Here is a 25,691-nt window from a genome sequence, read left to right on the forward strand (position 1 = left end):
ATATAAGACAGAGAAGCACTATAATGTGGCACCAATCCAACTGACATGAAAGAAAGATGCTGTTTAGCAGAGCTGCTGCCTTTCATGCTGTGCTTGCTTGTAATTTATAAAGACAATAGTGCACGTCTGAGGAGGGAGTCACGTGCACATGCAAGGGGGGGTGAGGTGCACACTCACATGCACAGAATGGGTGAAAAAAAATGCAAATAGGCTAATCTTGGATTGGAAGATAAAATTTGTCACTCACAGTGAGCCCATCCTCCTCTAGGCGTGGGAGGTGGTCAAGCCTCAGAACAATTGGTAAAACAGACAGGAGAAAAACATAATTTATGCTTACCTGATAAATTTATTTCTCTTGTAGTGTAGTCAGTCCACGGGTCATCCATTACTTATGGAATATATCTCTTCCCAACAGGAAGCTGCAAGAGGATCATCCAAGCAGAGCTGCTATATAGCTCCTCCCCTCACCTGTCATATTCAGTCATTCGACCAAAGCAGATGAGAAAGGAGAAATCATAGGGTGCAGTGGTGACTGGAGTTTAATTAAAATTTAGGTCTGCCTTAAAGACAGGGCGGGCCGTGGACTGACTACACTACAAGAGAAATAAATTTATCAGGTAAGCATAAATTATGTTTTCTCTTGTTAAGTGTATTCAGTGCACGGGTCATCCATTACTTATGGGATACCAATACCAAAGCTAAAGTACACGGATGAAGGGAGGGACAATGCAGGCTTAAATGGAAGGAACCACTGCCTGTAGAACCTTTCTCCCAAAAATAGCCTCCGAAGAAGCAAAAGTGTCAAATTTGTAAAATTTTGAAAAGGTGTGAAGCGAAGACCAAGTCGCAGCCTTGCAAATCTGTTCAACAGAGGCCTCATTTTTAAAGGCCCAGGTGGAAGACACAGCTCTAGTAGAATGAGCTGTAATCCTTTCAGGAGGCTGCTGTCCAGCAGTCTCATAGGCTAAACGTATTATGCTACGAAGCCAAAAAGAGAGAGAGGTAGCCGAAGCCTTTTGACCTCTTCTCTGTCCAGAGTAAACGACAAACAGGGAAGAAGTTTGACGAAAATCTTTAGTTGCCTGCAAATAGAACTTCAGGGCACGGACTACGTCCAGATTATGCAAAAGTCGTTCCTTCTTTGAAGAAGGGTTAGGACACAGTGATGGAACAACAATCTCTTGATTGATATTCCTGTTAGTAACTACCTTAGGTAAGAACCCAGGTTTAGTACGCAGAACTACCTTGTCTGAATGAAAAATCAGATAAGGAGAATCACAATGTAAGGCAGATAACTCAGAGACTCTTCGAGCCGAGGAAATAGCCATCAAAAACAAAACCTTCCAGGATAACAGCTTGATATCAATGGAATGAAGGGGTTCAAATGGAACGCCTTGAAGAACATTAAGAACTAAGTTTAAGCTCCACTGGAACTTCAGCCAGACGTTTGTGTAGAAGAATAGACAGAGCAGAAATCTGTCCCTTTAACGAACTAGCAGATAAGCCCTTTTCTAAACCCTCTTGTAGAAAGGACAATATCCTAGGAATCCTAACCTTACTCCATGAGTAACTCTTGGATTCGCACCAATATAAATATTTAAGCCATATCTTATGGTAAATTTTTCTGGTAACAGGCTTCCTAGCCTGTATTAAGGTATCAATAACTGACTCCGAGAAGCCACGCTTTGATAGAATCAAGCGTTCAATCTCCATGCAGTCAGCCTCAGAGAAATTAGATTTGGATGGTTGAAAGGACCCTGAATTAGAAGGTCCTGTCTCAGAGGCAGAGACCACGGTGGACAGGACGACATGTCCACTAGGTCTGCATACCAGGTCCTGCGTGGCCACGCAGGCGCTATCAGAATCACCAAAGCTCTCTCCAGTTTGATCTTGGCAATCAAACGAGGAAGCATCGGGAATGGTGGAAACACATAAGCCATGTTGAAGACCCAAGGGGCTGTCAGAGCATCTATCAGCACCGCTCCCGGGTCCCTGGACCTGGATCCGTAACAAGGAAGCTTGGCGTTCTGACGAGACGCCATGAGATGCAGATCTGGTTTGCCCCAACGATGAATCAGTTGAGCAAAGACCTCCGGATGAAGTTCCCACTCCCCCGGATGAAAAGTCTGGCGTCTTAGAAAATCCGCCTCCCAGTTCTCCACGCCTGGGATGTAAATCGCTGACAGGTGGCAAGAGTGAGACTCTGCCCAGCGAATTATCTTTGAGACTTCCAACATCGCTAGGGAACTTCTGGTTCCCCCTTGATGGTTGATGTAAGCCACAGTCGTGATGTTATCCGACTGAAATCTGATGAACCTCAGAGTTGCTAACTGAGGACAAGCTAGGAGAGCATTGAATATTGCTCTTAATTCCAGAATATTTATTGGGAGGAGTTTCTCCTCCTGAGTCCATAATCCCTGAGCTTTCAGGGAGTTCCAGACTGCGCCCCAGCCTAGAAGGCTGGCGTCTGTTGTTACAATCGTCCAATCTGGCCTGCGAAAGGTCATACCCTTGGACAGATGTGGCCAAGAAAGCCACCATAGAAGAGAATCTCTGGTCTCTTGATCCAGATTTAGTAGGGGGGACAAATCTGAGTAATCCCCGTTCCACTGACTTAACATGCACAATTGCAGCGGTCTGAGATGTCCATTGCCGCAACCATTAAGCCGATTACTTCCATGCACTGAGCTACTGACGGGTGTGGAATGGAATGAAGGACACGGCAAGCATTTAGAAGTTTTAATAACCTGGCCTCTGTCAGGTAAATTTTCATCTGTACAGAATCTATAAGAGTCCCTAGAAAGGGAACTCTTGTAAGTGGTAATAGAGAACTCTTTTCCACGTTCACCTTCCACCCATGCGACCTCAGAAATGCCAGAACTATCTCTGTATGAGACTTGGCAGTTTGAAAACTTGACGCTTGTATCAGAATGTCGTCTAGGTACGGAGTCACCGCTATGCCTCGCGGTCTTAGTACCGCCAGAAGTGAGCCCAGAACTTTTGTAAAGATTCTTGGAGCCGTAGCTAATCCGAAGGGAAGAGCTACAAACTGGTAATGCCTGTCTAGGAAAGCAAATCTTAGGTACCGATAATGATCCTTGTGAATCGGTATGTGAAGGTAGGCATCCTTTAAGTCCACTGTGGTCATGTACTGACCCTCTTGGATCATGGGAAGGATGGTTCGAATAGTTTCCATTTTGAATGATGGAACTCTTAGAAATTTGTTTAGGATTTTTAAGTCCAAGATTGGTCTGAAGGTTCCCTCTTTCTTGGGAACCACAAATAGATTTGAATAGAATCCCTGCCCGTGTTCCGTCCGCGGAACTGGGTGGATCACCCCCATTAGTAAGAGGTCTTGTACACAGCGTAGAAACGCCTCTTTCTTTATTTGGTTTGCTGATAAACTTCAAAGATGAAATCTCCCTCGTGGAGGAGAAGTTTTGAAGTCCAGGAGATATCCCTGAGATATGATCTCCAATGCCCAGGGATCCTGGACATCTCTTGCCCAAGCCTGGGCGAAGAGAGAAAGTCTGCCCCCCACTAGATCCGTTTCCGGATAGGGGGCCCTCTCTTCATGCTGTCTTGGGGGCAGCAGCAGGTTTCTTGGCCTGCTTGCCCTTGTTCCAGGACTGGTTAACTTTCCAGCCCTGCCTGTAACGAGCAACAGCTCCTTCCTGTTTTGGAGCGGAGGAAGTTGATGCTGCTCCTGCCTTGAAGTTACGAAAGGCACGAAAATTAGACTGTTTGGCCTTTGATTTGGCCCTGTCCTGAGGTAGAGCATGGCCCTTACCTCCCGTAATGTCAGCTATAATTTCTTTCAAGCCGGGCCCGAATAAGGTCTGCCCTTTGAAAGGAATATTAAGCAATTTAGATTTAGAAGTCACGTCAGCTGACCAGGATTTAAGCCATAGCGCTCTGCGTGCTTGGATGGCGAATCCGGAGTTCTTAGCCGTAAGTTTGGTTAAATGTACGACGGCATCAGAAACAAATGCGTTAGCTAGCTTAAGTGCTTTAAGCTTGTTCATAATTTCATCCAATGGAGCTGTGCGAATGGCCTCTTCCAGAGACTCAAACCAGAATGCCGCCGCAGCAGTGACAGGCGCAATGCATGTAAGGGGCTGTAAGATAAAACCTTGTTGAACAAACATTTTCTTAAGGTAACCCTCTAATTTCTTATCCATTGGATCTGAAAAGGCACAACTATCCTCCACCGGGATAGTGGTACGCTTAGCTAAAGTAGAAACTGCTCCCTCCACCTTAGGGACCGTCTGCCATAAGTCTCGTGTGGTGGCGTCTATAGGAAACATTTTCCTAAATATGGGAGGAGGGGAAAAAGGCACACCAGGTCTATCCCACTCCTTGCTAATAATCTCTGTAAGCCTTTTAGGTATAGGAAACACGTCAGTACACACCGGTACCGCATAGTATCTATCCAACCTACATAATTTTTCTGGAATTGCAACCGTGTTACAATCATTCAGAGCCGCTAATACCTCCCCTAGCAATATGCGGAGGTTCTCAAGCTTAAATTTAAAATTAGAAATCTCTGAATCCAGTCTCCCTGGATCAGATCCGTCACCCACAGAATGAAGCTCTCCGTCTTCACGTTCTGCAAACTGTGACGCAGTATCTGACATGGCTCTCACCTCATCCGCGCGCTCTGTCCTTAACCCAGAGCTATCGCGCTTGCCTCTTAATTCTGGCAATTTAGATAATACTTCTGTCATAACAGTAGCCATGTCTTGCAAAGTGATTTTTAAGGGCCTCCCTGATGTACTTGGCGCCACAAAATCACGCACCTCCTGAGCGGGAGGCGAAGGTACTGACACGTGAGGAGAGTTAGTCGGCATAACTTCCCCCTCGTTGTCTGGTGATAATTTCTTTACATGTAAAGATTGACTTTTATTTAAAGTAACATCAATGCAATTAGTACACAAATTTCTATTGGGCTCCACATTGGCCTTTAAACATAGTGAACAAAGAGATTCATCTGTGTCAGACATGTTTAAACAGACTAGCAATGAGACTAGCAAGCTTGGAAATACTTTTCTAAATAAATTTACAAGCAATATAAAAAACGCTACTGTGCCTTTAAGAAGCACAAAAAGCTGTCACAGTTGAAATAACAATGAACCAAAATAGTTATAGCAACCAATTTTTCACAGTAAATGTATTAAGTTAGCAAAGGATTGCACCCACCAGCAAATGGATGATTAACCCCTTAATACCCAAAAACGGATAACAATTTAATAATTAACGTTTTTCTCACAGTCAAAACACACTGTCACAGGTCTGCTGTGACTGATTACCTCCCTCAAAATGAATTTTGAAGACCCCTGAGCTCTCTAGAGACGATCTGGATCATGGAGGATGAAGTAGACAGATTGTGACTGAATTTTTACTGCGCAAAAAAGCGCTAAAATAGGCCCCTCCCACTCATATTACAACAGTTCTATGCAGAAAACAAAGATGGCCATGTGGTAAAAATCATGCCCCAATAAGTTTTATCACCAAGTACCTCACAAAAAACGATTAACATGCCAGTAAACGTTTTAAACATACATTTGAAAAGTTATGAATTGTTATTAATAAGCCTGCTACCAGTCGCTTTTACTGCAGTTAAGGCTCATACATTATTTCAGTATTAACAGTATTTTCAGAGTCAATTACATTCCTTAGAAAAATACATTCAGTGTACACACACTCATCAGCCTAATACCAGTCGCTATCACTGCATTTAAGGCTGAACTTACTTTACATTGGTATCAGCAGTATTTTCTCAGTCAATTCCATTCCTCAGAAAAATAATTACTGCACATACCTCATTTGCAGGGGGGCCCTGCATGCTATTCCCCTTCTCTGAAGTTACCTCACTCCTCAGATGAGAACAGCCAGTGGATCTTAGTTACGTCTGCTAAGATCATAGAAAACGCAGGCAGATTCTTCTTCTAATGCTGCCTGAGAATAAACAGCACACTCCGGTGCCATTTAAAATAACAAATTTTTGATTGTAGAAATAAACTAAGTTAAAAAACACCACAGACCTCTCACAGCGACCTATCTTTAGTTAGGCTGCAAGAGAATGACTGAATATGACATGTGAGGGGAGGAGCTATATAGCAGCTCTGCTTGGATGATCCTCTTGCAGCTTCCTGTTGGGAAGAGATATATTCCATAAGTAATGGATGACCCGTGGACTGACTACACTTAACAAGAGAAAGTAAGTTTTATAATAATTTTACTATCTAAGTTTTTATTTTGAATGCTCATATACATTATAAACTTAATCCTCTATGTGGCTGTATATTTATTTTGGTTTTGTGTTTTGTGCTGTGTCCTTTAAGGCTTTACTTACATTACTTCGGTATCAGCAGCATTTTCTAGCAAATTCCATTCCTAGAAAAATATTTTAACTGCACATACCTTATTGCAGGAAAACCTGCACGCTATTCCCCCTCTGAAGTTACCTCACTCCTCAGAATATGTGAGAACAGCAAAGGATCTTAGTTACTTCGGCTAAGATCATAGAAAACGCAGGCAGATTCTTCTTCTAAATACTGCCTGAGATAAACAGTACACTCCGGTACCATTTAAAAATAACAAACTTTTGATTGAAGAAATAAACTAAGTATAAAACACCACAGTCCTCTTACGACCTCCATCTTAGTTGAGAGTTGCAAGAGAATGACTGGATATGGCAGTGAGGGGATGAAATATATAGCAGCTCTGCTGGGGTGATCCTCTTGCAACTTCCTGTTGGGAAGGAGAATATCCCACAAGTAATGGATGATCCGTGGACTGGATACACTTAACAAGAGAAACACTGGTCTATATCATCTTGAAGATGAAGTTAAGTAGACTTAATTGATGTCCTGTCTGCTCTTCTGTGTGGGTTTCTTTTCAAAGGATAGGATTGTATTCAGGTGTTACCTGTCTGGTACAAAAGTTGCTGAGAGACGAGAAAAATGGGTGTCTGTTGGTGAGATTTTGAGACCACCTCTGGAAAAGCCTGAAATGAAGGAAATGACCATTACATGTGGTGCTCTTCCTAGGGAAACAAATAACAGGTTCTCCACACCAATTGCCCAACTTACCTCCCTCTCCTTTATTCAAACTTTTCTTTTGGACCTCTTCCTCACCCTCGTCCTCCTCTCCTGAGTCTCTTGCCAGGACACGTCCAATGCCCATTCTGCGTATGACTGCAGCTGGTGTCCTCTCCACTGCTAAGGTATTCTGAGTACCAGGCACCAAAAAAGAGTCATCATCTGTTTCCTCCTCTGTTACCTGTCCCTTTTTATTTTCTGGCACCGCTTCGATCTTATATTGGCATGCAACATCAGCAAACAGCAGGAGCTCTCCGTCAGTCAGGGCATATCGTACATGTGGAGTAAGGGCTACCTTGCATTTTCGGGTCTTGTTGAGGCTCCCAAGGTCATACAGGATGTGGCAACCAGGTTGGACTTCCAACACGGCGTGTTTCTTGGACACAGACTGAGCAGGCAGGGTTACATCACATTTGGCCTCACGACCAATGGTATTCTGTCCCCAGTAGATTGGGAAATCTGGCAGTTAAGTAAATAAAAAAAGAGGAGAAATTGGACAAAAGCAAAAAAAAAAGAAAGAGGTGGAAAACCGAGAGAAAAGAGATGAAGGAGAAGAAAAAAACAAACAAACAATCATAATTAGACATAACTGGAAAGAAAGGATTAAGAATGAAGATAATAAAAAAAAATAAAAAAAAGTTTGGCGACAAAGGGTTGAAGATTGATAAACGGTTTATATTGATTAACGCAAAAACTTTGTCAAAGTGAAATACATTTTTAGAATTGCTATGTTACTAAACAGAGATTATTGAAAAAGTTGCTAAAAAAATTGGAAACGAAGAGAGATCAAAGACAAAAGGTAAAAATGAAATTGACTGGAAGAGAGTAAAAAGTTGTGAGCAAATGGTAAACAACAAGACGTGGGGATTAAAAGGCCATTATAGATGAAAAACAGATATACTCTAATTCATTAGAGAATGTAATTAAGATTAGCGACCCTGAACCTCTATGCGTTTAACCCGTAAAGGGTTAAAGCATATGTTAGAAGTACCGCTCTGGACCTGCTAAGCATTGCTGGTCCTGAGAGGAAACTGTAGCTGATCCAATCAGCAGCGCAGTTACACAGATGAGTTATGCGACTAGCGCTTCTCATAGGATCAGCGGCGGTTTTCACTCAGGAACAGCAGTGCTCTGCGTGTCCAGAGTGGTACTTATACTATGTGCTTAGCCCCTTTGTTGAGGTTAAAAACACAGAGGTGCAGAGTCAATGGTCTTAAAATGATATGCTCTAACAAATTACAGCATGTCATTTTGTGATTTATGGCAATTTAAGGGTTAAAATAAAAAGGCATTGGAAAGATATTGGAAATAGATATCCGACCTTGTGCTGGTCCATAGGTACCACTGAACATACGCAGAGTACCAACAGGTCTTTCTCTATCAAGAGGTAAAATTTCCTCCTCTTCATCTGACTGCAGTCGCTGGGTCTCTTCCATTCTGAGGAGAATATACAAAATAAAACTAAGTCCAGGTTGTGTGACAATTTTCATTTGTTTGTGTTTTGATATACTGTTAACCTTTTACTGCCATTATGGCGTTGTATACCGTCCAAACGGCTCTGGGCTTTAGCGCCGTTAGGACGAAATACAACGTCATAGCCGTTTGGCTGTCCTAAAGCCAATGGCGCTTCCTAAATGTGATTGCGGTCTGGAGGGTGTGCCTAGCGTCATAGGGACGCCCCCCTGACCCGATCCCTTAATTGAAATCTTGTAATTGCGTGCACGACTGCGAGATTTCCATTTTGTTTACATCGGAAAGTTGTTCCGATGTAGACATTATGACCATGTCATGAAAGGTTTAAAAGGATAAATTTCCATTTTCTTAAAGCAACATTAAACATACACTTTTTTTTCCCAATTGCCAGTTTTCTTCTATTATCAAATGTACATCATTCTTATGGAATTCTTTGCTAGATATCTAGGTAGGTAGTGTTCATGTGTGGGGCACTATAAGTCGGCAGTTTTGCAAAGATGCTTATGAGAATTAAATTGCAGCAGTGTCTGCTCAATGTATAACATTGTTAAAAGCATTCTTGCAAAACTGTTGTCATATACTGCATGCCTACCTGCTTTTCAACAAAGGATACAAATTAAATTGGAAAGTATTTTTTATTTTAAACTGCACACTCTGAATCATAGAAAACTGGATTTTGGAATATTTGCATCTGTAAAATGGGACAGTTTATAGAGGGGGATAGAGCCAAGTGTAAACAACATCTTAGGTCATTTAGGCAATATTACCACGTGATTAACAGCTTTATAAATGTAACCTAGCGACATATTTGGTGCAAAGTGGAGAGTGAATTATTAGAATTCTTTTTAAGATTGGACATACATATTTTAGTATGTATATACACACACATACACACAGAGAGAAGCACACTCACAGGAACAAACAACCGGCTTAATACTATTGTTAGCCTGTTCTATGGTGATTTACCACCTGGGTGCAGCTTCTTTTAGCCCAGTAATGCTTTTCACAGAGAAGAACTTTCCTGTAGTATATCAGTCTGATCCCGCCTATTACGGTCAGTCCAGTGCCGAAATACCAGGCAATTCCTCTCTGAACAATGAATACAGCAACCCCAGACAATCGTTCCGGCCTTCATTGGGCCTCGTCAGTGAGGTGTAGCCGTATTCCTCTAAGCACACTGAGCAAGGAGTCCACGTCTGGTTTCCCCTTTTTCCCGTAGGGAGACTAAATACACACAGAGAGAAGCACACTCACAGGAACGAACAACCGGCTCAATACTATTGTTAGCCTGTTCTATGGCGATTTACCACCTGGGTGCCGCTTCTTTTAGCCAAGTAATGCTTTTCACAGAGATGAACTTTCCTGTAGTATATCAGTCTGATCCCGCCTATTACGGTCAGTCCAGTGCCAAAATACCAGGCAATTCCTCCCTGAACAAGGAACACAGCAACCCCAGACGATCGTTTCGGCCTTCATTGGGCCTCGTCAGTGAGGTGTAGCCATATTCCTCTAAGCACACTGAGCAAGGAGTCCACGTCTGGTTTCCCCTTTTACCCATAGGGAAACTAAATACACACAGAGAGAAGCGCACTCACAGGAACGAACAACTGGCTCAATACCATTGTTAGCCTGTTCTATGGCGATTTTACGACCTGGGTGCAGCTTCTTTAAGCCCAGTAATGCTTTTCACAAACAATCTGGGGTTGCTGTGTTCCTTGTTCAGAGTGGAATTGCCTGGTATTTCGGTGCTGGACTGACCGTTATAGGCGGGATCAGACTGATATACTACAGGAAAGTTCTACTCTGTGAAAAGCATTACTGGGCTAAAAAGCTGCACCCAGGTGGTAAATCGCCATAAAACAGGCTAACAATGGTATTGAATAGTAAGGTTAGGGAACTAAAAGGGGGTTTGTGACATTGAAGTCAAGTGTAGAATTATAAACTAAATAAATCAAATAGCAAATGAAATTAAATTACACTTTATTTAACAATTATGCTAGAAACAGACGTTACTAATAGGGGGTATTGATAAGGGTAGTAGATCCAGGGTTAAGCAACCTCTGAACTAAATGCAAATAATCCTTACAAAACCCAAAATCCCCCCACTGGTAATTGGACAAGTAAAAATAGGGTGGTATAGTGGGCTAATGAAGAATGGGATAGGTCACTTCCATAATTCAAATAGTTAGCAGCCTTTATTCTATAACACCCAAGGTTTAAAAATAGGGCTAGTGGACAAGGTGTAGCGTATCTGGTCAAACAATCACACAGGGTAGGGAAGTTAGCAAGATGGTAGTTTCATACACATAGGTAGTTTCATTCATATAGGCATACACATCTATGCACTAGCTATGCGCTCAAAGGCGTCCTCCTACCTGCGTACTGCTCTGATTCAACAGAGTCAGCCGATTGCTAGCTAGAATCCCTATCAGATAGAGCTATCTCACATATAATGTTTAACATTCAGAGATATTCAGCTAGCACCTGCTTTTCATATCTCTGATGAGAATTTTGTGTTTAGGTGGCAGGAAATTTTGACACAGTGCTCTCTAGATCTAATGAAATTGACATTAGAGTATGAAAGAAAACAATATGATGAACTAACCAAATTAATTGATGAAGCCAGAACACAAACAAATAAATTTACTACGCATAAAGATTTTGAGGCTCTAGATATAAAACTTAAATTTCATATAGACAAGCTCAGGGAAGAATTGAGTGAAACAAAAAACAGGAAACTACAAAGAGATTGGTCTGACCATCAAAAAGGGAACATCTATAAAGTCAATCAAAGACGTAGTAATTTTAGAAAAACACAAGAATCTAGAGTCACCAATAAAATTTCACCTCAGATAATTCCACTACAGACTCAGAACCCTCTGATGAGGAATTAATACAAACACCCACAATCAGTGCTGCCATAACAGAACCATCCATTACACGTATTTTTTTTAGAGAAAGATCTGTTCCCCCCAAAGAGAACAATAAGAACGAGGCAACAAAACAAACCAAAATCCACCAGCAAACAGAAGTAGTTATGGATAATTTACAAATTATCGATTTGAATGAAACTCAATTGGAAAAAGAACACCACACACTACTATCTAAAGGACTAAATTTTGTACCCACCCCACACCATGACACATTCCCACTATACCACCCTATTTTTACTTGTCTAATTACCAGTGGGGATTTTGGGTTTTGTAATTATTATTTGCATTTAGTTCAGAGGTTGCTTAACCCTGGATCTACTACCCTTATCAATACCCCCTATTAGTAACGTCTGTTTCTAGCATAATTGTTAAATAAAGTGTAATTTAATTTCATTTGCTATTTAACAATAGTATTGAGCCAGTTGTTCACTCCTGTGAGTGCATGTGCGCATCTCTCTCTCTTTCTCTCATGTGTGTGTGTTTGTTATGCCAGAAATCTTTTGCAAACATATTTACATTCCTTTTTTTGTTCTAAACAATGTTGTCTGTCATATCTCTGTGTTTATTTATACCACTATATATTGTAAATGTATTATTATTCTGAGCAGGAATAATTTTAAATATAACATGTAATCAGAGTATCATATGTATTCATTTGAAATCTATGGCTATTTTAAAGGGATAGGAAAGTGAAAATTTAAGTTGCACTAGTGGGAGCTAGCTGCAGATTGGTGCCTGCACACGTTTGTCTCTTGTGATTGGCTAAATAGATGTGTTCAGCTAGCTGCCAGTAGTGCAATGCTGTTCCTTCAGCAAAGTATAACAAAAGAATGAAGCAAATTTGAGAATAGAAATAAATTGGAAAGTTGTATAAAATTCTATGTTCTATCCAAACCTTGAAATAATATGTTGGGGTTTCCTGTCCCTTTAAGAGCTGGGTCAGGTTTCTCTCTGCACCTGTCTTACCCCTCCTGATTGCAATCTATTTTTAAAAACCACCCCTTCACAGGTGTTATAAAATGGCCTGGCATATAAGATGACATTTCTTACTGAAAAATAAATTCAATAGAAGGAAGAAATACACTGAACATATCATGACAGTAAAGAGGTGACTTTAATTTCTGCTGTATCTGAATCATGACAGTTTAAAGTTATGTGGGCTATCCCTTTGAGCTATCAGCTTAAGATTTTATTGAAACAAACATCAATTCAAATTTTAAAATCCTTGTCTAAAATATTACACTATGTGTCCTAATGTCAGCATCAATGTTTATCTTTAATACTAATTTGCCATATACATACTTTCAAAGTATAATACACAATGTAACAAATGGCATTTACAAGTTCTGATGAGTGATCAATGACAGAAGTAACAAGCAATTTGATTCGTTAGTGATAGTTTATAATGTATATTTGAATCAGATTGGCTGAAGTCATAAATCATGTGATTATGCATATTCCAATCAAAAGTGGTCTAAAAATTCACTAGTGTGTGGGTTATTTAGGAGTTTGCGTCATAATTGGTGAGAAAAGTGTTGCGTCAACTATGGCGCGAAGTGGAGAGTGTGACTTGTATTACATGGCTTAAACATGGTGCACATAGATTTTTCAAACAAACAAAAAGGAATTTAGCTATATTATGTTGTATGTTTATTTCATTTTTATCTTAAACTTTGCACCAAATATGTAGAAATAATATTGTCCCCTTGATTTGTAATGAGAGACAAAGTTGTAGCATAATCCATCAGAAGTAATGTATTTTTCATTTTTATCCCTATGTCTACTAGTGCACCAAATGTGGAGCAATAATATTGTTTGATTTTTGAAGGGTATACATATTTAATAGTTTGTAATTGACTTTTATTAGGTGATATGCTTCATTGTCTTGCAGCATCGAACATGAGATTTCACTGTTTTCCGACTCCCATTGAGTTCTATGGCATCTGCGACCTCAAGGGTGGCGGATTGAAAACTAGGTACGCTGCATCGGATAAGATGCGAGCGTACCTGTTGAATTTTTATAACTTCGTAAGAGCTTCAAATAGTGTCGAATAGGAAGGCGAATACACACAATTCCACAGGTTTTCAACTTGCATCGATCTGCGTCAGATTGAGATTGCGGGATCGTATGTTACGTCACAAATTTCAACATTTGAAGATCTTGACACTTTGATAATTACGGCGGATAAATCTTGCGACAATTACGACGCAGAATTCCAGCATATTTTCAGTTGACGCTTTGATAAATAGGCCTCAAAGTGTCTAAGGAGGACCAGGTAGCCGCCTTACAAATCTGATCCATAGAGGCTTCGTTATTAAAAGCCCAGGAGTAAGCCACTGCTCTAGTGGAATGAGCAGTTATCCTCTGAGGAGGCTGTCGCCCCGCTGTCTCATACGCTAAGCGGATGACACTCCTCAACCAGAAAGATAGGGAAGTTGTAGTACCCCTCTGCCCCTTACACTTTCCTGTATAGATGACAAACAAAGAGGAAGATTGTCTGAATTCCTTAGTAGCCTGAAGATAGAACTTTAAGGCACAAACTACATCTAGATTGTGAAGCAAGCGTTCCTTCGCTGAAGAAGGATTACGACACAAAGAAGGAACAACAATTTCTTGATTAATGTTACGATCCGACACCACCTTAGGGAGGAACCCTAATTTAGTACCTAAAATCTCCTTATCAGCATCAAAAATATGATAAGAGGGGTCACATTGCAAAGCTGAAACCTCAGAAACTCTGCACGCAGAGGCAATAGCCAACAAAAAAAGAACCTTCCAAGATATAAATTTAATATCAACAGTATGCATAGGCTCAAACGGAGCCTGCTGCAAAACACTAAGAACAAGATTGAGGCTCCAAGGTGGAGCCCCAGATCTAAACAAAGGTCTGATCCTAGTCAGAGACTTAACAAAAGGACTGCACATCTGGAAGCTCAGCCACCGACAGGGCCAATATCTATCCCTTCAGGGAACTAGCAGATAGACCCTTCTCCAGTCCATCCGTCCTTAACCTTATGCCAGGAAAAGCCACACTCTTCACACCAGTACAAGTAAGTCCTCCAAACTTTATGGTAGATATGACAAGTAAATGGCTTACGAGCTTGAATCAGAGTGTCGATAACATTCCCAGAAAACCCTCTCTTGGCTAAGACTAAGTATTCAATCTCCACACAGTCAGCCTCAGAGAATCTAGATTTTGATGAATGAAGGGACCCTGTATCAGCAGATCTCTGCGACAAGGTAACCTCCACTGAGATGAGGACATCCCCAGCAGATCCACAAACCACGTCCGTCATGGCCACGATGGAGCAATCAGAATCACTAATGCTCACTCCTGCTTGATGCAAGTCACCACACGAGGGAGAAACGGTAATGGAGGAAAAAATATCTGAGTCAGAACCTCCATGGTACTGATAGGGCATCTATCAGTTCTGCCTAAGGATCCCTCAACCTCAACCCGTACCTGGGTAACTTGGTATTGAGGCAAGATGCTATGAGATCTATCTCCGGCTTCCCCCACTCGCTGCATATTTCTGAAAACACCTTAGGGTGGAGAGACCATTCCCCTGGGTGAAAGGATTGCCTGCTGAGGAAGTCCCAGTTGTCCACACCAGGAATGTCGATCGCTGATGCCTGTACCAAGATATCATCCAGGTAAGGCGCTACTGAAATACCTTGTGTTCTGGCAACAGCTAGAAGAGCTCCCAGAACCTTCGAAAAAATCCTTGGAGCAGTAGCTAGGCCAAACCAAAGAGCTATGAACTGGAAGTGCTGGTCCAGAAAGGCAAACCTCAGGAAGGTCTATGGTGGTCATAAACTGTCCTTCCTGAACCAAAGGAGGGATTGACCGTATTGACTCCATTTTGAAAGAGAGAACACTCAGAAACTCATTTAGGCACTTTAAGTTCATTATTGGAAGAAAAGATCTCTCCTTTTTTGGAACCACAAAAAACAGAATTTATGCTTACCTGATAAATTACTTTCTCCAACGGTGTGTCCGGTCCACGGCGTCATCCTTACTTGTGGGATATTCTCTTCCCCAACAGGAAATGGCAAAGAGTCCCAGCAAAGCTGGTCACATGATCCCTCCTAGGCTCCGCCCACCCCAGTCATTCGACCGACGGACAGGAGGAAATATATATAGGAGAAACCATATGATACCGTGGTGACTGTAGTTAGAGAAAATAATTAATCAGACCTGATTAAAAAACCAGGGCGGGCCGTGGACCGGACACACCGTTGGAGAAAGTAATTTATCAGGTAAGCATAAATTCTGCTTTCTCCAACATTGGTGTGTCCGGTCCACTGCGTCATCCTTACTTGTGGGAACCAATACCAAAGCTTTAGGACACGGATGAAGGGAGGGAGCAAAACAGAATTTATGTTTACCTGATAAATTACTTTCTCCAACGGTGTGTCCGGTCCACGGCGTCATCCTTACTTGTGGGATATTCTCCTCCCCAACAGGAAATGGCAAAGAGCCCAGCAAAGCTGGTCACATGATCCCTCCTAGGCTCCGCCTACCCCAGTCATTCGACCGACGTTAAGGAGGAATATTTGCATAGGAGAAACCATATGATACCGTGGTGACTGTAGTTAAAGAAAATAAATTATCAGACCTGATTAAAAAAAAACCAGGGCGGGCCGTGGACCGGACACACCGTTGGAGAAAGTAATTTATCAGGTAAACATAAATTCTGTTTTCTCCAACATAGGTGTGTCCGGTCCACGGCGTCATCCTTACTTGTGGGAACCAATACCAAAGCTTTAGGACACGGATGAAGGGAGGGAGCAAATCAGGTCACCTAAATGGAAGGCACCACGGCTTGCAAAACCTTTCTCCCAAAAATAGCCTCAGAAGAAGCAAAAGTATCAAACTTGTAAAATTTGGTAAAAGTGTGCAGTGAAGACCAAGTCGCTGCCCTACATATCTGATCAACAGAAGCCTCGTTCTTGAAGGCCCATGTGGAAGCCACAGCCCTAGTGGAATGAGCTGTGATTCTTTCGGGAGGCTGCCGTCCGGCAGTCTCGTAAGCCAATCTGATGATGCTTTTAATCCAAAAAGAGAGAGAGGTAGAAGTTGCTTTTTGACCTCTCCTTTTACCAGAATAAACAACAAACAAGGAAGATGTTTGTCTAAAATCCTTTGTAGCATCTAAATAGAATTTTAGAGCGCGAACAACATCCAAATTGTGCAACAAACGTTCCTTCTTTGAAACTGGTTTCGGACACAGAGAAGGTACGATAATCTCCTGGTTAATGTTTTTGTTAGAAACAACTTTTGGAAGAAAACCAGGCTTAGTACGTAAAACCACCTTATCTGCATGGAACACCAGATAAGGAGGAGAACACTGCAGAGCAGATAATTCTGAAACTCTTCTAGCAGAAGAGATTGCAACTAAAAACAAAACTTTCCAAGATAATAACTTAATATCAACGGAATGTAAGGGTTCAAACGGAACCCCCTGAAGAACTGAAAGAACTAAATTGAGACTCCAAGGAGGAGTCAAAGGTTTGTAAACAGGCTTAATTCTAACCAGAGCCTGAACAAAGGCTTGAACATCTGGCACAGCTGCCAGCTTTTTGTGAAGTAACACAGACAAGGCAGAAATCTGTCCCTTCAGGGAACTTGCAGATAATCCTTTTTCCAATCCTTCTTGAAGGAAGGATAGAATCTTAGGAATCTTAACCTTGTCCCAAGGGAATCCTTTAGATTCACACCAACAGATATATTTTTTCCAAATTTTGTGGTAAATTTTTCTAGTTACAGGCTTTCTGGCCTGAACAAGAGTATCGATAACAGAATCTGAGAACCCTCGCTTCGATAAAATCAAGCGTTCAATCTCCAAGCAGTCAGCTGGAGTGAAACCAGGTTCGGATATTCGAACGGACCCTGAACAAGAAGGTCTCGTCTCAAAGGTAGCTTCCAAGGTGGAGCCGATGACATATTCACCAGATCTGCATACCAAGTCCTGCGTGGCCACGCAGGAGCTATCAAGATCACCGACGCCCTCTCCTGATTGATCCTGGCTACCAGCCTGGGGATGAGAGGAAACGGCGGGAACACATAAGCTAGTTTGAAGGTCCAAGGTGCTACTAGTGCATCCACTAGAGCCGCCTTGGGATCCCTGGATCTGGACCCGTAGCAAGGAACTTTGAAGTTCTGACGAGAGGCCATCAGATCCATGTCTGGGATGCCCCACAGCTGAGTGACTTGGGCAAAGATTTCCGGATGGAGTTCCCACTCCCCCGGATGCAATGTCTGACGACTCAGAAAATCCGCTTCCCAATTTTCCACTCCTGGGATGTGGATAGCGGACAGGTGGCAGGAGTGAGACTCCGCCCATAGAATGATTTTGGTCACTTCTTCCATCGCTAGAGAACTCCTTGTTCCCCCCTGATGGTTGATGTACGCAACAGTTGTCATGTTGTCTGATTGAAACCGTATGAACTTGGCCCTCGCTAGCTGAGGCCAAGCCTTGAGAGTATTGAATATCGCTCTCAGTTCCAGAATATTTATCGGTAGAAGAGATTCTTCCCGAGACCAAAGACCCTGAGCTTTCAGGGCTCCCCAGACCGCGCCCCAGCCCATCAGACTGGCGTCGGTCGTGACAATGACCCACTCTGGTCTGCGGAATGTCATCCCTTGTGACAGGTTGTCCAGGGACAGCCACCAACGGAGTGAGTCTCTGGTCCTCTGATTTACTTGTATCTTCGGAGACAAGTCTGTATAATCCCCATTCCACTGACTGAGCATGCACAGTTGTAATGGTCTTAGATGAATGCGCGCAAAAGGAACTATGTCCATTGCCGCTACCATCAACCCGATCACTTCCATGCACTGAGCTATGGAAGGAAGAGGAACGGAATGAAGTATCCGACAAGAGTCTAGAAGCTTTGTTTTTCTGGCCTCTGTCAGAAATATCCTCATTTCTAAGGAGTCTATTATTGTTCCCAAGAAGGGAACCCTTGTTGACGGAGATAGAGAACTCTTTTCCACGTTCACTTCCCATCCGTGAGATCTGAGAAAGGCCAGGACGATGTCCGTGTGAGCCTTTGCTTGAGGAAGGGACGACGCTTGAATCAGAATGTCGTCCAAGTAAGGTACTACAGCAATGCCCCTTGGTCTTAGCACAGCTAGAAGGGACCCTAGTACCTTTGTGAAAATCCTTGGAGCAGTGGCTAATCCGAAAGGAAGCGCCACGAACTGGTAATGCTTGTCCAGGAATGCGAACCTCAGGAACCGATGATGTTCCTTGTGGATAGGAATATGTAGATACGCATCCTTTAAATCCACCGTGGTCATGAATTGACCTTCCTGGATGGAAGGAAGAATAGTTCGAATGGTTTCCATCTTGAACGATGGAACCTTGAGAAACTTGTTTAAGATCTTGAGGTCTAAGATTGGTCTGAACGTTCCCTCTTTTTTGGGAACTATGTGCGTTGGCCGGGAAACGAACCCGGGTCAACTGCTTGGAAGGCAGCTATGCTCACCACTATACCACCAACTGAATCGATTTAGCCCAAAAAAAGTCTACAGTCTTAATAAGCCCTTGTGAAGCCCTTATTTACGATCGTAATAAACATGGCTTACCGGATCCCATAGGGAAAATGACAGCTTCCAGCATTACATCGTCTTGTTAGAATGTGTCATACCTCAAGCAGCAAGAGACTGCATACTGTTCCCCCAACTGAAGTTAATTGCTCTCAACAGTCCTGTGTGGAACAGCCATGGATTTTAGTTACGGTTGCTAAAATCATTTTCCTCATACAAACAGAAATCTTCATCTCTTTTCTGTTTCTGAGTAAATAGTACATACCAGCACTATTTCAAAATAACAAACTCTTGATTGAATAATAAAAACTACAGTTAAACACTAAAAAACTCTAAGCCATCTCCGTGGAGATGTTGCCTGTACAACGGCAAAGAGAATGACTGGGGTAGGCGGAGCCTAGGAGGGATCATGTGACCAGCTTTGCTGGGCTCTTTGCCATTTCCTGTTGGGGAGGAGAATATCCCACAAGTAAGGATGACGCCGTGGACCGGACACACCTATGTTGGAGAAATCAGGTCACCTAAATGGAAGGCACCACGGCTTGCAAAACCTTTCTCCCAAAAATAGCCTCCGAAGAAGCAAAAGTATCAAATTTGTAAAATTTGGCAAAAGTGTGCAGTGAAGACCAAGTCGCTGCCTTACATATCTGGTCAACAGAAGCCTCGTTCTTGAAGGCCCATGTGGAAGCCACAGCCCTAGTGGAGTGAGCTGTGATTCTTTCAGGAGGCTGCCGTCCGGCAGTCTCATAAGCCAATCGGATAATGCTTTTAAGCCAAAAGGAAAGAGAGGTAGAAGTCGCTTTTTGACCTCTCCTTTTACCAGAATAAACAACAAACAAGGAAGATGTTTGTCTGAAATCTTTAGTAGCCTCTAAATAGAATTTTAGAGCACGGACTACGTCCAAATTGTGTAACAAACGTTCCTTCTTTGAAACTGGATTCGGACACAAAGAAGGTACAACTATCTCCTGGTTAATATTTTTGTTGGAAACAACTTTCGGAAGAAAACCAGGCTTAGTACGCAAAACCACCTTATCTGCATGGAACACCAGATAGGGCGGAGAACACTGCAGAGCAGATAACTCTGAAACTCTTCTAGCAGAAGAAATTGCAACTAAAAACAAAACTTTCCAAGATAATAACTTAATATCTACGGAATATAAGGGTTCAAACGGAACCCCTTGAAGAACTGAAAGAACTAGATTTAGACTCCAGGGAGGAGTCAAAGGTCTGTAAACAGGCTTGATCCTAACCAGAGCCTGAACAAATGCTTGAACATCTGGCACAGCTGCCAGTCTTTTGTGAAGTAAAACAGATAAAGCAGAGATCTGTCCCTTCAGAGAACTTGCAGATAATCCTTTCTCCAAACCTTCTTGTAGAAAGGATAGAATCTTAGGAATTTTTATCTTGTTCCATGGGAATCCTTTAGATTCACACCAACAGATATATTTTTTCCATATTTTATGGTAAATTTTTCTAGTTACAGGCTTTCTAGCCTGAATCAGAGTATCTATTACAGAATCTGAAAACCCACGCTTTGATAAAATCAAGCGTTCAATCTCCAAGCCGTCAGTTGGAGGGAAACCAGATTCGGATGTTCGAATGGACCCTGAACAAGAAGGTCCTGTCTCAAAGGTAGCTTCCATGGTGGAGCCGATGACATATTGACCAGGTCTGCATACCAAGTCCTGCGTGGCCACGCAGGAGCTATCAAGATGCTACTAGTGCATCTACTAGGGTCGCCTTGGGATCCCTGGATCTGGACCCGTAGCAAGGAACCTTGAAGTTCTGACAAGACGCCATCAGATCGATGTCTGGAATGCCCCATAATTGAGTTATTTGGGCAAAGATTTCCGGATGGAGTTCCCACTCCCCCGGATGGAATGTCTGACGACTCAGAAAATCCGCTTCCCAATTTTCCACTCCTGGGATGTGGATCGCAGACAAGTGGCAGGAGTGATCCTCCGCCCATTGAATTATCTTGGTCACTTCTTTCATCGCCAGGGAAGTCCTTGTTCCCCCCTGATGATTGATATATGCAACGGTCATCATGTTGTCTGACTGAAACCTTATGAATTTGGCCTTTGCTAGTTGAGGCCAAGCTCTGAGAGCATTGAATATCGCTCTCAGTTCCAGAATGTTTATCGGGAGAAGAGACTCTTCCCGAGACCATAGACCCTGAGCTTTCAGGGATTCCCAGACCGCGCCCCAGCCCACTAGGCTGGCGTCGGTCGTGACAATGACCCACTCTGGTCTGCGGAAGCTCATTCCCTGTGACAGATTGTCCAGGGTCAGCCACCAACGGAGTGAATCTCTGGTCTTTTGATCTACTTGAATCGTCGGAGACAAGTCTGTATAATCCCCATTCCACTGTCTGAGCATGCACAGTTGTAATGGTCTTAGATGAATTCGTGCAAAAGGAACTATGTCCATTGTTGCAACCATCAATCCTATTACTTCCATGCACTGCGCTATGGAAGGACGAGGAACAGAATGAAGTACTTGACAAGAGCTTAGAAGTTTTGATTTTCTGACCTCTGTCAGAAAAATCCTCATTTCTAAGGAATCTATTATTGTTCCCAAGAAGGGAACTCTTGTTTTTTTGTTCACCTTCCATCCGTGAGATCTGAGAAAGGCTAGGACGATGTCCGTATGAGCCTTTGCTTTTGACAGGGACGACGCTTGAATCAGGATGTCGTCCAAGTAAGGTACTACTGCAATGCCCCTTGGTCTTAGAACCGCTAGAAGGGACCCTAGTACCTTTGTGAAAATCCTTGGAGCAGTGGCTAATCCAAATGGAAGTGCCACAAACTGGTAATGCTTGTCCAGAAAAGCGAACCTTAGGAACTGATGATGTTCCTTGTGGATAGGAATATGTAGGTACGCATCCTTTAAATCCACGGTAGTCATAAATTGATTTTCCTGGATAGTAGGTAGGATCGTTCGAATAGTTTCCATTTTGAACGATGGTACCCTGAGAAATTTGTTTAGGATCTTTAGATCCAAAATTGGTCTGAATGTTCCCTCTTTTTTGGGAACTATGAACAGATTGGAATAAAATCCCATTCCTTGTTCTCTTATTGGAACTGGATGTATCACTCCCATCTTTAACAGGTCTTCTACACAATGTAAGAATGCCTGTCTCTTTATTTGGTTTGAAGATAATTGAGACCTGTGGAACCTTCCCCTTGGGGGTAGTTCCTTGAATTCCAGGAGATAACCTTGAGAAACTATTTCTAGCGCCCAAGGATCCTGAACATCTCTTGCCCAAGCCTGAGCAAAGAGAGAAAGTCTGCCCCCCACTAGATCCGGTCCCGGATCGGGGGCTATCCCTTCATGCTGTTTTGGTAGCAGTGGTAGGCTTCTTGGCCTGCTTACCCTTGTTCCAGCCTTGCATTGGTTTCCAGGCTGGTTTGGGTTGTGAAGTATTACCCTCTTGCTTGGAGGATACAGAATTAGAGACTGGTCCGTTTCTGCGAAAGGGACGAAAATTAGGCTTATTATTAGCCTTAAAAGACCTATCCTGTGGGAGGGCGTGGCCCTTTCCCCCAGTGATGTCTGAAATAATCTCTTTCAAATCAGGTCCAAATAATGTTTTACCATTGAAAGGAATGTTAAGCAATTTTGTCTTGGAAGACACATCCGCTGACCAAGACTTTAGCCAAAGCACTCTGCGCGCCACGACAGCAAACCCTGAATTTTTCGCCGCTAATCTAGCTAATTGCAAAGCGGCATCTAAAACAAAAGAGTTAGCCAATTTAAGTGCTTGAACTCTGTCCATAACCTCCTCATACGAAGATTCTTTACTGAGCGATTTTTCTAGTTCCTCGAACCAGAAACACGCTGCCGTAGTGACAGGAACAATGCATGAAATTGGTTGTAGGAGGTAACCTTGCTGTACAAAAATCTTTTTAAGCAAACCCTCTAATTTCTTATCCATAGGATCTTTGAAAGCACAACTATCTTCGATAGGAATAGTAGTGCGTTTGTTTAGAGTAGAAACCTGTAATGTCCCTTTAAGACATTCCACTTCCATCCCTTACCCTCTATAAATAGCCACTTCCTGTATAGATCCTTGCTTGATTATTTTGTATCTTTCCCTCCTACTTTTTGGAAACTCAGTATCAACTTATCAAGTCAGATTAAATTTATATCTTATATTTCACTTCTCCTAAGGAGTGTCAGGACGCAATACTTTCCCAAACAAGAACTGTTTCATAACCTTTAACATTTATCTTACTTATTCCTCAGTGTAAGGTGTTAGCAGCTCTCTCAGTCTGGCTCTGGATCAATTATACCGGACTTCAATCATACCACCTCCTCTTCTCTGAACCCTCAGGATTCAGTTACAGCTTCGGACATACTACGCACTGTGATAAGTCACACAACTCATACTGTACTTCACAGGTATTTACCTTAATAACCAATTCGCTGCACTCTTTCCTTCCTTACTATAGAGCCGTGAGCAGGCCTGTTCACAAATTAGGAAGAAGGTTTCAGATTCATCCGCCATCACAGCGTCTCACGCTGCATCGCTCCAAGAACAGGAGAACTAAAGGTATTGCTACTTTCTAACAAAACTGTTGCTTAATTGTTCTTAACAATAGAAACTGTATTTACATCTTAAACCGCAATTCCTCTGACATATAACTAAGAACTCTCTCACTGAATCTAGTTATAAAGACGCTCATTTACTACAGCAGTCACATTTCCATACTGCTTATCTGTTGTGCATTTCCACTCATTTATAACAGCCAAAGTCAGCTTGACTAAGCTTTAACTGATTTAGTCTGTGAGTCGTTTTTGATAAAATCGCTAGCTCTTATAAAGCCTTTAATTAAGAGAAATATTATTAGGTATTAAGAGCTAGCTACAAAACCAAATATATATATATATTCACAGTTAAAAGAAACATAACAAAACCGCCCCCTCGACCTTGGGGACTGTCTGCCATAAGTCCTTTCTGGGGTCGACTATAGGAAATAATTTCTTAAATATAGGGGGAGGAACAAAAGGTATGCCGGGCCTTTCCCACTCTTTATTTACTATGTCCGCCACCCGCTTGGGTATAGGAAAAGCGTCGGGGGGCACCGGAACCTCTAGGAACTTGTCCATCTTACATAATTTCTCTGGAATGACCAAATTGTCACAATCATCCAGAGTAGATAACACCCCCTTAAGCAGTGCGCGGAGATGTTCTAATTTAAATTTAAATGTCACAACATCAGGTTCAGCTTGATGAGAAATTTTTCCTGAATCTGAAATTTCTCCATCAGACAAAACCTCCCTCATGGCCCCTTGAGATTGGTGTGAGGGTATGTCAGAACAGTTATCATCAGCGTCCTCTTGCTCTTCAGTGTTTAAAACAGAGCAATCGCGCTTTCTCTGATAAGTAGGCATTTTGGATAAAAGATTTGCTATGGAGTTATCCATTACAGCCGTTAATTGTTGCATGGTAATAAGTATTGGCGCACTAGATGTACTAGGGGCCTCCTGTGTGGGCATAACTGGTGTAGACACAGTAGGGGATGATGTAGTATCATGTTTACTCCCCTCATTTGAGGAATCATCTTGGGCAATATCATTATCTGTTGCAATACTGTCCTTACTTTGTTTGGACACTATGGCACAATTATCACATAAATTTAAATGGGGAGACACATTGGCTTTCATACATATAGAACATAGCTTATCTGATGGTACAGACATGTTAAACAGGCTTAAACTTGTCAACAAAGCACAAAAAACGTTTTAAAATAAAACCGTTACTGTCACTTTAAATTTCAAACTGAAAACACTTTATTACTGAATATGTGAAAAAGTATGAAGGAATTGTTCAAACCAAAATTTCACCAAAATTTCACCACAGTGTCTTAAAGCATTAAAAGTATTGCACACCAAATTTCAGAGCTTTAACCCTTAAATTAACGGAACCGGAGCCGTTTTTACATTTAACCCCTATACAGTCCCAGAATGAGGCTCTGTCTATAACTAGAAAGGCCCCCATCTGAAAAAGGTGTCCAACACAGTGCCTGCCATTTTTCTAAACGTTCCCCAAGATTATAATACCAATAATTAGTTAGAATCTGCATAATATGCCTAGTAAAGCAATTGTTTTAGCCCAGAAAAATGTCTACCAGTTTTTAAGCCCTTTTTGAAGCCCTTTATTCTTTTATGTTTAACTAAGAAAATGGCTTACTGGTCCCCATGAGGGGAAATGACAGCCTTCCAGCATTACATGGTCTTGTTAGAAATATGGCTAGTCATACCTTAAGCAGAAAAGACTGCTAACTGTTTCCCCCAACTGAAGTTACTTCATCTCAACAGTCCTGTGTGGAAACAGCAATTGATTTCAGTTACTGTCTGCTAAAATCATCTTCCTCTTACAAACAGAAATCTTCATCCTTTTCTGTTTCAGAGTAAATAGTACATACCAGCACTATTTTAAAATAACAAACACTTGATAGAAGAATAAAACTACATTTAAACACCAAAAAAACTCTTAACCATCTCTGTGGAGATGTTGCCTGTGCAACGGCAAAGAGAATGACTGGGGTGGGCGGAGCCTAGGAGGGATCATGTGACCAGCTTTGCTGGGACTCTTTGCCATTTCCTGTTGGGGAAGA

The 25,691-nt window shown here is 42.1% G+C and overlaps 1 protein-coding gene across 2 annotated transcripts in view; it reads right to left on the reverse strand.

The window, feature by feature from the left end:
* The window catches only part of MDC1 (mediator of DNA damage checkpoint 1), a 110,056-nt gene that overhangs the window by 52,385 nt on the left and 31,980 nt on the right, over positions 1-25,691 (reverse strand). For both annotated transcript variants that reach the window (XM_053722034.1, XM_053722033.1), the window contains exons 2-4: positions 8,425-8,540; positions 7,095-7,562; positions 6,931-7,009 (exon numbers count right to left, since the gene is read on the reverse strand). In XM_053722034.1, coding sequence (XP_053578009.1) covers positions 6,931-7,009; positions 7,095-7,562; positions 8,425-8,539 — 662 coding nt within the window. In that variant the 5' untranslated portion in view covers position 8,540. The remainder of the gene's footprint in view (positions 1-6,930; positions 7,010-7,094; positions 7,563-8,424; positions 8,541-25,691) is intronic.

The sequence above is a fragment of the Bombina bombina genome, chromosome 7, assembly GCF_027579735.1.
Source record: "Bombina bombina isolate aBomBom1 chromosome 7, aBomBom1.pri, whole genome shotgun sequence".
Classification (NCBI taxonomy): domain Eukaryota; kingdom Metazoa; phylum Chordata; class Amphibia; order Anura; family Bombinatoridae; genus Bombina; species Bombina bombina.